The sequence below is a fragment of the Balaenoptera physalus genome, assembly GCF_965194825.1.
Source record: "Balaenoptera physalus genome assembly, chromosome: 7".
Lineage (NCBI taxonomy): Eukaryota > Metazoa > Chordata > Mammalia > Artiodactyla > Balaenopteridae > Balaenoptera > Balaenoptera physalus.
Window position 1 is genome coordinate 10,250,090 of NC_138886.1, and position 14,719 is coordinate 10,264,808.

At 40.7% G+C, this 14,719-nt stretch overlaps 1 protein-coding gene and 1 long non-coding RNA gene across 15 annotated transcripts in view; one reads left to right on the forward strand and one right to left on the reverse strand.

Annotated features, from left to right (window-relative positions):
• Positions 1-14,719, reverse strand: part of GAPVD1 (GTPase activating protein and VPS9 domains 1) — a 73,983-nt gene that overhangs the window by 10,336 nt on the left and 48,928 nt on the right. For 4 of the 14 annotated variants that reach the window (XM_082467731.1, XM_082467726.1, XM_082467718.1 and 1 more), the window contains 9 exons: positions 14,102-14,179; positions 13,602-13,972; positions 10,259-10,346; positions 9,190-9,270; positions 5,606-5,797; positions 4,331-4,460; positions 2,118-2,227; positions 1,265-1,424; positions 51-238 (listed from right to left, as the gene is read on the reverse strand). In XM_082467731.1, the coding sequence (XP_082323857.1) occupies positions 51-238; positions 1,265-1,424; positions 2,118-2,227; positions 4,331-4,460; positions 5,606-5,797; positions 9,190-9,270; positions 10,259-10,346; positions 13,602-13,972; positions 14,102-14,179 (1,398 nt within the window). The other 10 variants (XM_082467724.1, XM_082467730.1, XM_082467727.1 and 7 more) reach the window with 7 other exon arrangements.
• LOC309663641 overlaps positions 12,100-14,719 on the forward strand; it is a 51,358-nt gene continuing 48,738 nt past the window's right edge. Inside the window, exon 1 of the long non-coding RNA XR_014265383.1 lies at positions 12,100-12,223. This is a non-coding gene — a long non-coding RNA (uncharacterized lncRNA). The remainder of the gene's footprint in view (positions 12,224-14,719) is intronic.

Here is a 14,719-nt window from a genome sequence, read left to right on the forward strand (position 1 = left end):
TCCCAAATCTTCCCAATAACATACAGCTTAACCTAAAGGTCTCTAGTTACCTTGAATGAATTCCCTGATCTTCTTTTCTTTGCTCTCAAGCAGCAACCTCACACAGACAGTGGTGAAGTATCGATTGGCCACCTCTTTGTCCCGCAAAACCCTTTGTAGTAGCCTTTCCAGGTGAGCCTGCGTGGTCTGCAGTCCTTGTCGACAACGAGTGAGGTAAGCAATATAGGGGGCCCTTTTCCTAAAAGGAAATATGCTCTGCAGGACATCAGACATACATGGTGCACACTTTCTTTGGAGACTAAGAGTCCTGATTTTTCCTTAAATGAAAAAACTACTTCGAAGACTTTGGTTTTACAAATTAGCATGTCAGGCTGCAGACAACCATCCTGAGGACTCATTATGCTCCAGATCGAGAAACAGAACCAGATGCAAGGATGTAATGTACAGCACAGGGAATAGAACCAATGTTTTATAACAACTTTAAATCGAGTATAATCTATAAAAAAAAGCGAATCACTATGTTGTACACCTGAAACTAATATAACATTGTAAATCAACTACAATTTAAAAAAAAGAGAAAGAAACAGAACTATTCTGCATGTGTGTCAAGAAAATCACCTGCTGGGCTGAACGCTCAGCCCCCTAATTCCCTAAACGTTACTAAGTTCCTTTGCATCGTTGGTCTGTTATTTTGGAGCAGTCTCCATGCTGGTAGAACCTCACACTTAACAGGAAGTTGATTGCTACAATGACTAAAATAACCACAAAATACAGGTTAATATACTGCTAGATCATTAAACATACCACTAATTATTTGCTTATAGTCTAAACGTAGCAATCATTAGAGCACCCATTCCCTAAGCCTCTTTACTTCCTAAGCTTCTCAACTACGTTTTAATGTCAGCAAGGGACTGGCAACAGACAAAGGGTAGTGATTCCGAGACCTACACCTGCTTCCCTGGTCCAAGGAAGCAGTCTTTTCTATCCCTCCAGAAAAGGGAAATGATATCCTAGTTATCCTGGCGCCCCCTCCGCTAAAGATGGGGCAAAGCTGAAGTAAACTGCACTCTGTTAGGAAGAGCTGCTCATTTATAACTACATTTCCAGACTAAATATCCAAATGTATTCCTTGGAAATCTACATCCAGGTAAACATAGCCAAGCACTTTGTGGTGAGCCTCGATTCATTTCTGAAACAAGGACCGAGAAGAAAATACTTGCAGCTGAAAAGAGGTGTATAAGTGAAACATGTGGGGTGTAATTACCTATAGTCCTCGGCGATAGAAGCCAGTAGTTTCCTACAAGTCCTGTTATCAAAGCGGCACACACAACGCATTGTTTCTTGAAGTTGAGCCATTAAGTTTTTATCTTGTAAATTAATTGCTTCAGCTATTTGAACTTTTAGGAAGCAGACAATTTCATTGTCTAAATAAAAAAATAAAAATTCTGTTATTGTTGAGAATTTCCACAGGCTTTTCATAAACTGAAGGTCATCCCTCAGCCTTTGGGATGTCAATTATGCTTGTATCAGTAGAACTAAGCAGTATCAATCAGAGAACATTTTAATGAGCCATCAGTAATCAAAGTGCCCTTAACTGATAGCTAATATAAATATATTACATTGAACTGTACAGAACTGCTGTAGAGTTTATTTTTTTATTTTTATTTTTTAAATAAATTTATTTGTTTTATTTATTTATTTTTGGCTATGTTGGGTCTTCGTTGCTGCGTGCGGGCTTTCTCTAGTTGTGGTGAGCAGGGGCTACTCTTCATTGCAGTGCTAGGGCTTCTCATTGTGGTGGCTTCTCTTGTCACAGAGCACAGGCTCTAGGTGCGCGGGCTTCAGTAGTTGTGGCTCACGGACTCAGCAGTTGTGGCTCGTGGGCTCTAGAGCGCAGGCTCGGTAGTTGTGGCACACGGGCTTAGTTGCTCCGCGGCATGGGGGATCTTCCCGGACCAGGGCTTGAACCCGTGTCCCCTGCATTGGCAGGCGGATTCTTAACCACTGCGCCACCAGGGAAGCCCTGCTGTATAGTTTAAATACAGTTGAAAACTGGCAATTTCATATGGTTCAACGTATAAATATAGGAAAAAATAAACTATCAGGCAGCAACTTACCTTCTGGGTCTGTATGGTCTGGTAAACCATTCCTTGTTGAATGGGTGAGCACTGGGAAAGCAACAGAATCCGCAGAACAAAGAGCAAGCCTCAGTTTCTTTTTTGCATCTCTGAAGAATGAGTTGAAGATACATTAATTTCTTTGTCCACATATGGTCATAATTTATGAACTATTATCATATTTACTATACAAATCAATAGCCTACCACGTCAGGACTCAAATGTTTCAAGTGGTCATAAATAAAAGAGAATTTTCAACTTACTGACACCTCACTTAAGGAGTGGGCTTTCTAGTTAACTGAGGTGCAAGGCTGCAAAAGTGCTCTGGGCAAGGACCATTCGGTAAAGTCACCAGAATCAAACAAATCCTTTTTGACCTTCTAACATACGCTGAGTTCTATGCTAAGCACTACGAGGAGAGTCAAAGCTGGATTACGCCCGAGCTGGGAGGGAATCAGCATAAGTCATCATATCCATCTCACCACCCACACTTAGGAAGCCTTCTACCACATCTCTTGAGAAGTGTTGATCCTGCCACAAGACAAGCTGACCCCCGACAAGAAGCTCTTTCTGTTGCCTTGCTGCTTGAAACTTTGTGTTGAGCCAAAACCTGCTTCTTTTCAACTTCCGCCACTGAACCACCTGCCACCACCAGGCAGAGCACCCTTCGGTAACGCGTCACCCTCCACAACAGGGCAGCCCTTCATACTGGGAGGGGAATGTAGGGCGTGGACCAGAGCTTCTTCAGAGCGTCCAAGGCTGCCATCCAAAAAAAGGAGTCGAAACACCTCCGAGAACAAGCCAGAGTTTGCTCCTCCTGCAGGGTTATCACTTGTCCACCTCATCTGACTAGTTCTGAGTCCTTCCTTATTGGTTTGTTTCCTCTAAAACGAGTAACTTACAAATCAACCCAAACAAATGTAATATTTGCCTGCTTTGCAGAGACTCCGAATCTATATAACAGTCAAGTCGTGGCTGGAAAATAAAAATTTAAATCTTTAAAAATTGTGAATCACTGTGTTGTACCCCTGAAACTTATATAATATTATATATCAACTATACCTCAATAAAAGTAAATAAATAAAATAAAATGATATGCTGCTTAGAGTCTCTTTAAATTAACTCGGGGAGGAGGTAAACATGAAACAATATGGGCCACGTATTAGTAACTGTTAAATCTGGGTAACAGGCACATCACTGTACTCTTCCATTTTTGTACATACCTGAAAACTTCTAAAATAAAAAGTTTAAAAACAGAGAGAGAAAGACAGAGGCAAAGTCAGAGATAAAAACAGAGAGAAGGATGGATGATCAGTGCTTTAAAAGTGATAATCCACGTCTAGAAAAACACAGGTACCCTATGAAACAAAAGCAAATTTTTCAGGCTCCTAAAGTCATTTTCTTTCTCAAGCCCTGTTAGAAATGGAGAGACCTGCCCAGGTAATGAGGAGAATGACAAACTGGGAGGGCTCCAGTAGGCTTACTGGGGACAGTGGGTCATTCAACAACTCTGCAGCAGACCCTCCTTCTACCTCAGTCCTGCCCTAGCACCTCTCACACACAGAGCTGAGAATTCTACACAGGCACAGGCACTGCCACTGTTCCATTTAAATTACTCATGTGGGGCTTCCCTGGCGGCACAGTGGTTAAGAATCCCCCTGCCAATGCAGGAGACAGGGGTTCAAGCCCTGGTCCGGGAAGATCCCACATGCCGCAGAGCAACTAAGCCCATGCGCCACAACTACGGAGCCTGCACTCTAGAGCCCTCGAGCCACAACTACTGAAGCCTGCATGCCACAACTACTGAAGCCCGTGAGCCTAGAGCCTGTGCTCCGCAACAAGAGAAGCCGCCACAATGAGAAGCCCGCGCACTGCAACGAAGAGTAGCCCCCACTCGCCGCAACTAGAGAAAGCCCACGCGCAGCAACAAAGACCCAATGCAGCCATAAATAAATAAATAAAATAAATAAATTACTTATGTGGCCCCTGTGAGCATATGAGGTTTTCTTGTTTTTGTTTTCAATCCCTGAATTAAAGCCTTTGATGTATGACATCCAAAAGGGAAGCAAAGTCTTCTCAGTGAATAGTATTTCATTCTTATCTCTCTGCTTTACACACTTATTAAGTGACTCAGTGAAACACCTGACTTGAAGTGACTGCAATGGTGATGAAAAGTTCAAACCCAAAGGTCCTAAATCCTATAAAAGAAATACCTGTAAGAGAAAGCTGAATCCTGAGGGTGGGCGGCTTGGCTCGCAGAATCTGGGAGATCGTCAGCTGAGATGTTTTGCAGGGTTTCGTCACGAGGCGAATCGTGTGCACTTTCACCATCACCCATAACTTCTAAACAAAACCCAGCCCCCCCAAAAGGATAAGCAGGTTAATCTGGAACATTCTGGCACTGGTAGGTATTCAGAGCAACTCAACAATAAATTAACTTGTGCCTTCCAACAAGAGTTCTTTAAAAGAAAAAGGAAAAAAGGAACTTCAAACACTTAAATTATTGCAATGATAATATATCAAGAGAGCAGTTGTTGAAAACAGTTTTACTTCTTATCTGAATCCTAATCTAAAACAATGAAAGTCTTTATTAACTTAGTAAAGATAATACTCTGTAATCATGATTACTGAACCACACAGCTAAAAGGGGCCTCAAAAATCATTTCACATAACACCCTCATTTTACAGACATGGAATCCTGCCCAGTCAGACAACAGCTGGCTGTGAACCCCTTGGCCAGGCCACACTGAGGTCTCCGGTCCTCATTACCAGGGCTGCTCTCACTGCCTGAGAATGAGCTGGGTACAAACTCACAAACGCAGCCAGGACAGACCTGTGGTTCCCACGGTTGTTTTTATGTTTTTAATTAATCAATTTAGTTAATACATGCCTGTATAAAATCAAAAGAAATAAAAGTTCTCTAGTGTAATAAAGATACTGTGTCTATGTAGAAAAAATATCTTTATTCTTAGGAGATAGTTTCAAATGCCTCAGGAAAAAAAAATATACAGAAAATGTGACAAAATGTTAGCAACTGATAAGTCTAGGTAGATGGAATATAGACTTTCACTGTACTATTCCTTCAACTTCTCTGTTATTTTAAAACTTTTCAAAAACCAACAAAAAAGTGTAGGATGGGACTTCCCTGGTCGTCCAGTGGGTAAGACTCCGGGAGGCCAGATTCGATCCCTGGTCGGGGAACTAGATCCCGCGTGCTGCAACTAAGAGTCCGCATGCCACAACTAAGAAGTCCACGTGCCGCAACAAAGATCCCTCGTGCCGCGACTAAGACCCGGCACAACCAACATAAATATAAATTAAAAAAAAAAATGTAGGAAGTTCTCCTCTCAGGCTCCCTATGAGTGCCCCCCCTGAGTCAACTCATGTTACCAGTTTATCAGAGATTCTTCCAGAGACACTCTAATTTATCTTGGGAACTGTACCATATTTTTCTGACAACTCTTCAAAAGTAGCTATTACAAGGTTACCTTTAATTCGGACCACCTTTATCACTGTGATACGAAAGTTACTATTCCATTCTTTACCATGATTATCACCTGCACTTTCGTAGTTTGCCAGTGCTCCTTCACTGGGACTGGTTCGTTTAATGGCATTCCTGTATTTGTCCAGAATATCCTCAGCAACCTGAGCTTGTGCACTGAGTCTAGGGCTCGGGTCATCTGCAGGGGAAAGGAGAGGGTGAGGATTAGCTCCCCTTGGTTTGCGCCCACTCTGATGTTAGTACGACACCAGTAGCATAATCCCCAAGGCGGATTAGGAGGTAAGACTTAAAAGAGCACATATCTCAGTGTTATAAGAGGCACCGTGCAGCCGCCTACTCATCCCATTTCCAGGTCTGAGAGCCTCGCCAAAGCGCGAAATTGGGAGGATTACTCCACTTTCTCATCATCGCCAGAATTCTGCATGACAGTGTCAAAAAGTTCAGTGCAGACTGAATGGATGATGGGTTTCTAAAGTGTTTACACTCAAATCACTGTTATTATCAATTCATGCTACCAGGACTTCCAACACTGCACTTTTATATGCAGACTTCATTTATTCAGACATCTCTGTGCTGAAGGAGGAAAAAAAGTACTCAAACTTCAAATTAAACCCTTTTAAATAATATTTTTAAAATGTCTTCCTCCACTCTTCCTTCATAAATTTCCCTCGCTACACCACATTTGGAAACTTCAGATATTCATATTCCATCTTACTAAATCTCACCATGACAGTACAGCTGCTGGATTAGAGCACTTTTGTGCGTGCAATGGTGTCAGAGGCACTCCTAGAGAATCTAGACACTGTTGGGGCGTGCCAGAATTCTACCTGGGGTGCACAGAGGAAAAGCTTATCACAGTCACAGGTGCAGCACTGGTTACTGACTGGCCCACTATCCGGTCAGCAAAATCAGCATATCAAAATGTTTTCTTGGAGTCAGATGGCAGAGTCACTAATTAACAGTTAACAAAGCAAAGAAGTGCTACAGATCTATGGGACAAAATATAGTTCCATAGTGAAATGCAAACTCCTGAGACAGATCTAGGCCAAGCAGGTAATGTCTACATTCTGGTAGTATCCCATTTTTTAAAAAGTCTTAAAACAGATAAAAATCACTAGAATTTATATATGTGTACGTGTTAATAGCAGCTAATATTAACAGCAGCTAACATTTATTGAGCATGTACCACGTGCCAGGAACTGTGCTAAACACCTTATATGAATGATCTCAATTAATCATCGTAACAACCCTACATGGAGGTACTACTATCACCCCCATTTTTAAGAAGAAGAAATCAAGGTAGAAGGAGGTTAAGTAGTATGCTCATAGGCTCTTCTTTTATTTCCATGAAAAAAATATTTAGTGTTTGTGTCTCTGTAAAATTGTGGTAAACTGTAGGGAGCAACGATTTCCAAAATAATATAATCTTTCTGCTAAAATGATGTTTGCATGCATGATAATAGAGTCCTAATAAAATCTGATCTTCTTCAAAATGTAAACTGATAAAACCTTTATCATTACAAAATCTTTTTTTTGCTATTGGTTTTGAGTGCTGTTGAGGGCTCTAAAAAAGGGTTAAACGTAGTGAAAGCAATAACGTTGCTTATAACTTTTATTTCTGTAACACCGTTCTTAAAAATTTTATCTGAGGACAATAATTAAAATATACAAAAAATGCTATATATACAAAGCTGTGAGCAGTATTTTCATAGTAAAAAAAAAATGGATACAATTTAAATATCGAAAAGCAAGAGAATGTTCACACTGCAATAAAATAACGAAAGATGATCTCAGAGCCAATAAAAATTATTAAAAAACTAACTATGTCAAGCAGAAATTGGGACAGGGTTTATGAAATAACATGCGGTAAAAGAATACAAAGTTACATACACACTCTGATTTCATCATGAAAAGCCATGTATAGATAAGGAAAGATTGGGAGAGAACATGAAAAAAAGAAAATTAAGGCGGCGAGATTATGGACAGACTGTTAAGAAATTCCCTCTCATAACATTTAAAAAAACTGATTTAATGATACTTTTCTTTGGGTCATTAATTAGGAGTGGGTAGAAATTTCTGCACCAGTAGGGAAGCTAAACTGCTTGAATCAAACACAAACAAAATGAAATATCTTATGGAAAAAAACTTACTCTACTTAGCTTACAGTTTAGGCACCAAGGACTAAGAAAAATATATTGCCTAAAGACACGAGTAAAAAAATAATTTATAACTTCTCCAAAGTTATTAATTCAACATTTTGAAAACCTGAGATTTTATTAAGAGCATTCTACTCTGTGAACGGTGGTGGTGTTCTAAAGCCAGGAGCATGGTAAGAAAACATAAAAATCTTGCCGAAAGGATGCCTTTCCACTGCTTCTCAATCAGGCTGTAAGTCCCTAAAGAACAAGAGTCATGTGTGATTTGACTGAACACCTACCACACTTAGCACAGTGCCTGGCATGAGTCAGATGTTCAACAAGCATTTGTTGACGGAATGAGATAGGTTTGACTGCTCTCAGCAGGAAACCTGGCCTGAAAGCACAGCTCCTGCTGTTTAAAACCCTTTATTCCAGGAAAGTCACCTCATCAAATAAACAGGGATGCACACTAGGACATGGAAACGTCTACATTTATTTTAGAACTAGACATGACAATAACTGTGTACTGAGATGGGGTTCTACCTGTACTACACTGGGCTCTCGGAGGAGGATGTTCTTTTGAAACCTATCCCCTTTTTAAATGAAAGTCTTCATTTTACCTTAGCAGGATAACATAATTTAAAATCAAGACAAGAAAAAGAGAGGTGAGAAATTAATTTCCCTCTAGACGTCCTTCAGTCACTGGAGACAGTGTACAGCTATCAAACTCAAGGTTGGGTCATCAACACTACCTCTCATACCTTTTCCTTTTAGGGTGTTCATTCATGATATGCCAAAAAGAAGCTGCAAAAATACAAATGCTGAATGAGGTAAGAACCCAACCCCTAGTTGTATTTTCCTTGGGTCAGATAGCAACGTTAAAGTGATTCAAGCTGTAAAAAATTGGTAAAGTTTATAAATTTACGATATTGTTTGAACACTTATCACGAAAAAAGGAAATGATTAGGTAAAATAGAATTTCACAATGATCCTGAATAATCAAGAACTATAGATGGAAATAAATTTAGAATTCTACGATCAACATTAAAGAAAACTATTCAATCAATGATCCAAAGATATGGCATGCATAGCACTAAAACCATCACCACGCTTTCCTAAAAGGCACTGTGTGTCATCACCCCACTAAGATGTCGGGTTCCAGGGTGCCTAGAGGCTCAGGGTCAGGGGCCTCATCGTACACGGACGTTATGATAATGAGGATGATGATGGTGGTGGCGGTCTGCAGGAAGAGCGCACTGAGACTCACTGTGGCCGCCAACTGGAGACCACAGAGCCATGAAGAACACGCTCCCCACTGTACACACACAGACACGCTCTTCTAAGAAGGCAACGCTTACGGCACCCAAGAAAAAGTGTCATGAAATATGTGCTCTGGGAATGAAGGAGCCAGGAAGTCCATGGGTCTACAAACCTGTGAGTGTTGAGAATCTGTCAGGCCCCAGATCATCTTTGTCTTTTTCTTGTTTTTCTTTCTTTCTAAATGGTATAGGAGCTGGAAATTAAATAAAGTCAGTAGTGTGACATATAACATACTGCACTACTCGGAAGACAGCAGTCATTCTGGAGTTAACTGGTGTGCCAACATTTCTAAGTGGAAGGAAGGTGAAAAGTTTAAAAGCTAAGAAATCCCGAGTGTCAACTGACAATCATTCTTAAAATAGCATTGAAGGTTCTTAAAGAAGCTTCCAGAATCTGCTTTGGGGTCATCTGTCACAGGAAGAATGATTTAACAGGAATCTATTGGGACTGAATCAAAACCACTGCCTCTTAACCTCTGCTCAAAACACAACACGTTCAAAGCTCTGAGCCTCAGTCTCTCCTCCTGAAGTGGGCTTGAGTCTGGCGTGAAAGCAGCACTCCTCAGCTCCTGAGCACCACAGTGCCGAGAAGAGGCCTTTGGAAGAAGCTCTTCCCTCTAATCCTGCATCATCTCTCCTTCCTGGAAGAGATGCTTTTGCCAACTCAAATTTCAATACCTACTGGTATGATGTCAGGCTATTCACAAGAAAAGCAAACAATTCTACACAACTGCATTCCAGAATAAACACTAATATTCAGAGTATTATCATTCTCAATGAACATAAACATAAGAAGCTTAAGTTTATTCCAGGAATATAAAGGATAAATTTTCAATGTTTGTTTACTAATAGCATCCCTTTTTCCTGAAATAATTATTAGCAATACATGTGTCAAAAGTCCTATATATTTAACTTCAATGGTATATGATATTTAAACAACCGTGACCTGCCTGACTTTCATTTATAAAACCACTGCCACTTCCTGCAAAGAACAGGAACTGTCACTTCCAAAGCTGTACCTTAGCATTCACCTGAGTGAAATCATTTTCCATACCCTCAAAACAGCAAGAAACTGAGGCCCCACAGGCCTCACGGAGGAGGTCAGATTTTGGCTCTCTGAAAGAGATTTTGGGGCTTTACTTCTTGTTGCTGATATCACATTCTGATATTTTATAAAATTACCTTTGGGCATGGCAGAAACAAAACGCTTTCTCCACCAAGGTCTGTTCCTGTCTGATTTCTCATCATCGCTATCTTTGCGTTCTTCAGTCTGTAGAAAAAGTTTGATGCTTTATTTGGAGTTGGACAGCAGGATAAATTACTATGAAAAGGATTTTAGTTAGTCTGTGAAATACAAAAACCACTAGTTTTTCTTCAAAGCAAAACTGTTCTTATTGTTGTACAGGCAACTTCTGGAACAGGGATGTATACCTTTCAAGCACCAGACTATGAGGGATCACTTGAGGGTAGGCACTATCTCATTACTGTCAGTAAACCAAAAGCTTAATACAGAGTCTAGCATAGAGTAGGCACTCAATAAATATTCATATGGGATGAGTAAATGCAATGCACATAAAATCTAGAGGGGTAGTAGAGATGGTAGCAGTAACATTAATAATAAAATTACGTATGTACTGTGTGCCAAACACTGAACGTAAGGACATATATTATCTCATTTAAACTTCACAGTAGCCTTAAGAGATAAATACTATTTTAAGCCCTCTTTATAGATGAGAAATATGAGGCTAAAGAAGGTTATCTCCTCATCTTCCCAAAGTTATACAGACTGTATGGGGCACAGCTGGGACTCAAACCTAGATCTGACCAACTTCAAAGTTCATGTTTTGATCACCAATTATAATGAGTTATTATTAAGACCACATGTCAAAAGGCAGGGACTGTAATTCCTTTACTAACCTATCATGTGACTTTAGACACATCATTTTATTTCTGTTTTTTCATCTACAAAACTGGAACTAAAAATACCTTCTCTAAGGGCATCCATGTGAATGGGATATCAGAACCTAAGCAGAGGAATGGCATCCAGGGAGGGTTTAGCGGTGGGAATGGGATATTGATTACATACAGGGGGACTGATCAAATAAGTACATACATGAAGAATAATGAAAGCAGTTTTCTCACTGCTGGAGAAGGGAACTGCAAATATGGAATGGAAGGAAGATGAAATGAATTCTGTTGTTTTTAGACTGGAAATGGTTCTATACATATAAAGAGAAAGATATAGAAATAAATACACATGTAAATGTGCATGTACACACACACACACATACACACACACACACACTTTCTCTCCCTAGCTCTGTCAACTGAGAGGCCCTGGGAGCAGCTACACCCCTACAGCAAAGAGCACACCTAATAGCCAGATCCTGATTTCTAAAAACCATTTTCTACTAAAAGGAACAAGGGCTCCTTGGAGAAATGGCTGATTCCAGGACTAAAGCAGACACAATACAATATAAGCTTATAACATTTTGTTCCAGAAAGCAGAGAGATACTCAAAGAAAGATACCCAAATGTCAAAAGAACACAGGAGCCAGCTTGAAGGGGTGACCACTGGCCAAATCAGGGACAACTGGGCTTCAAAATAAATGGCCGTAACAAACCCATTGACTAAAAACAGAAAATCATGAGACCATAGATATGATTAATAAGTGGATAAATTTAAAATTTGAGAAAGAACAGGATATTTACATATTTTCAACGTCCTCTCTCCTCCCGGAAATACTTATTAATTACAAAGGGGAAAAGAGTAACTTACAGTAGTGAAATCTGGCAGACAACACCTTCATCAAACGATCCAAGTGAACACCAGAGTAGTGGGACAAATTTAAATTGTGTGCTACCTGGTAGCATGCAGTGAAATGAACACAGTGTCACTGTAGTGATATTCCTGCCTAAGATGAAAAACCTGAATCTAATCATGAGAAAATATCAAGCAGACCCAAATTGAGGGACATTCTAGAAAATAACGCCTGTAACTTTCAAGAGTATAGGGACTGCAAGAGGGAAGAGAAATGGGAACATATTGTATATGTATAACTGATTCACTTTGTTATAAAGCAGAAGCTAACACACCATTGTAAGGCAATTATACTTCAATAAAGATGTTTAAAAAAAAAAAAAAAAGTATAGGGACTTCCTTGGTGGCGCAGTGGTTAAGAATCCACCTACCAATGCAGGGGACACGGGTTCGAGCCCTGGTCCGGGAAGATCCCACATGCCGCAGAGCAACTAAGCCCGTGCACCACAACTACTGAGCCCGCATGCTGCAACTACTGAAGCCTGCACGCCTAGAGCCTGTGCTCCGCGACAAGAGAAGCCACCACAATGAGAAGCCCATGCACCACAACGAAGAGCAGCCCCCGCTCACTGCAACTAGAGAAAGCCCGCGCACAACAACGAAGACCCAACACAGCCAAAAATAAATAAATAAATAAATAAATTTTTAAAGAAGAGTATAAAGGTCATGAAAGTCAAGGAGAAACTGAGGAAATGTCCTAGATTGAAAGAGACTAAAGGGACTTCCTTGGTGGTGCAGTGGTTAAGAATCCGCCTGCCAATGCAGGGGACACAGGTTCGAGCCCTGGTCTGGGAAGATCCCACATGCCACGGAGCAACTAAGCCCGTGCGCCACAACTACCGAGTCTGCGCTCTAGAGCCCGCGAGCCACAACTACTGAGGCTGCATGCCACAACTACTGAAGCCCGCGTGCCTAGAGCCCATGCTCCACAACAAAGAGAAGCTCCGGCTCACTTCAACTAGAGAAAGCCCACGCGCAACAATGAAGACCCAACGCAGCCAAAAAGAAAGAAAAAAAAGACTAAAAAGACATGACAACTAAATACAAGATGTGATTTTGAATGGGACCCTTTCACTATAAAGTATGTTACTGGGACAACAGGGGACACATGAACGGGGTATGAAAATTATCATTAATGTATTGCTACATTATTATTAATGTATGAATTTTAATTTCCTGATGTTGATGGTTGCACTATGACGTGTAGGGGAAGGTGCTTGCTTGTAGGAAACTTACACTAAAGTATTCATAGGTGACGGAGCATTGGAGCATCAGGTTGGCAACTTACTCTCACATGGTTGCAGGGGAGGTTCTTTGTATCTACTTCCAACTTTTTAGTAACTCTGTGATTGTTTCAAAATTAAAAATAATAACGCATTGGAAAAAAAAGAAAAAAAGTACTTCCTCTAACCATTTCTGAAGGAAACTGTGAGGTTTAAATGAGATACGAAATTGCTTGGAGGAAAGTTAAAAGTATTATAAAAATGCAAGATACATTATTACAAAACCAAAGTAAAGGCTTTTTATGGGTTACGGTCATGGACATATAGGACTGACAAATCACCTTTAATCATGACTACTGTCCACCCTTCATCGTAGATTCTTATATTCCGCATTAATTTCAGGTATCAAGAGAACTAGGCAGATGGAACACTAAAGCTGACCGTAATTAGCAAGTTCTTCTACAAGGCCTGCGTCCCATACCTCTCCTCTTGAGGAGTCCTTACTCGGGGATGAAGATGATGAATGAGGTGCAGCCACCAAAGAAGTAGCACCAACGGCTGCGGCTTGGGGGAGTTCTCGCTCTTCATTCCCCGGACGTCGGTTCCAGCTGGGGTCACTCATAGGTCGCCGGACAGAAGACACTATATCAGAGCTCCTGCTGCGAACTAATCTCTCAGGGTAAGAATGCCTTTGCTTAAATGCCTCCATCTCAGCTGGAGTTAAGACATGGGAACCGAAGTTTGGCAACCTGGCCTCGTTTCCTCCTGCAGCTCCTTCCAGGATTGGGGGATCTGGTGGTGGATGCGATGGCCTGGCATAGTGAACCTTTGGCCTTACTACAGCAGAAGCCCCTGGAACACAGAAAAAAAGTCTGCAGCTGAGACACAACAAAGTCCAACAAAGGCATGAACAAAGGGTTTTGGTTTTGTTCTTCTGTCCATGATAAAACAAGAGTCAAAAAGTTCATCTGACTACTTTACCTTCATGTGAAGACAGTGGATCAAACATGGCAAGGAGAGACTCTGACTGAGAAGGAGGAGAGGTCAGCTGGTGGGCACCTAAAAGAGATGGGCAAACTGTGTGACCAAGTCAGAACTCATGACTCAGTAGGAGTTTCAACACTGTGAAAAAGGCTCTCCTCCACAGTCTTCCATTTTGACCAATTACAACTTGAGGGGCATATCAGAAAAAACATGATCTAATAAATAGCGTATTCTGCTTACCTCAAATTCATTTTATGTTTTTATGTACATATTTACATGGATTTTAATTACATTTAAGTAGTCTAGCATCCACTGCCTATTACTTCTAATGGCCAAACTGTACTATGGTTAATGCAAAGAGCAGAGCCAGAAGATGTAAATCATCAAAATTTTCAGAATGTCACAAGTTCCCTGAATCTCACCTTCCCTCCACCTATAAAAATAGGGGCAATACTACCTATAGAAGGATTATAAATAAAAAGTTGTAAAATTTGAAATTCTAATATTGCTCTCAGCAAAAGACAATTTATAAGAGAACTCATAACAAAAATGAGTAATACGGGACTTCCCTGGTGGTGCAGTGGTTAAGAATCCGCCTACCAATGCAGGGGACAC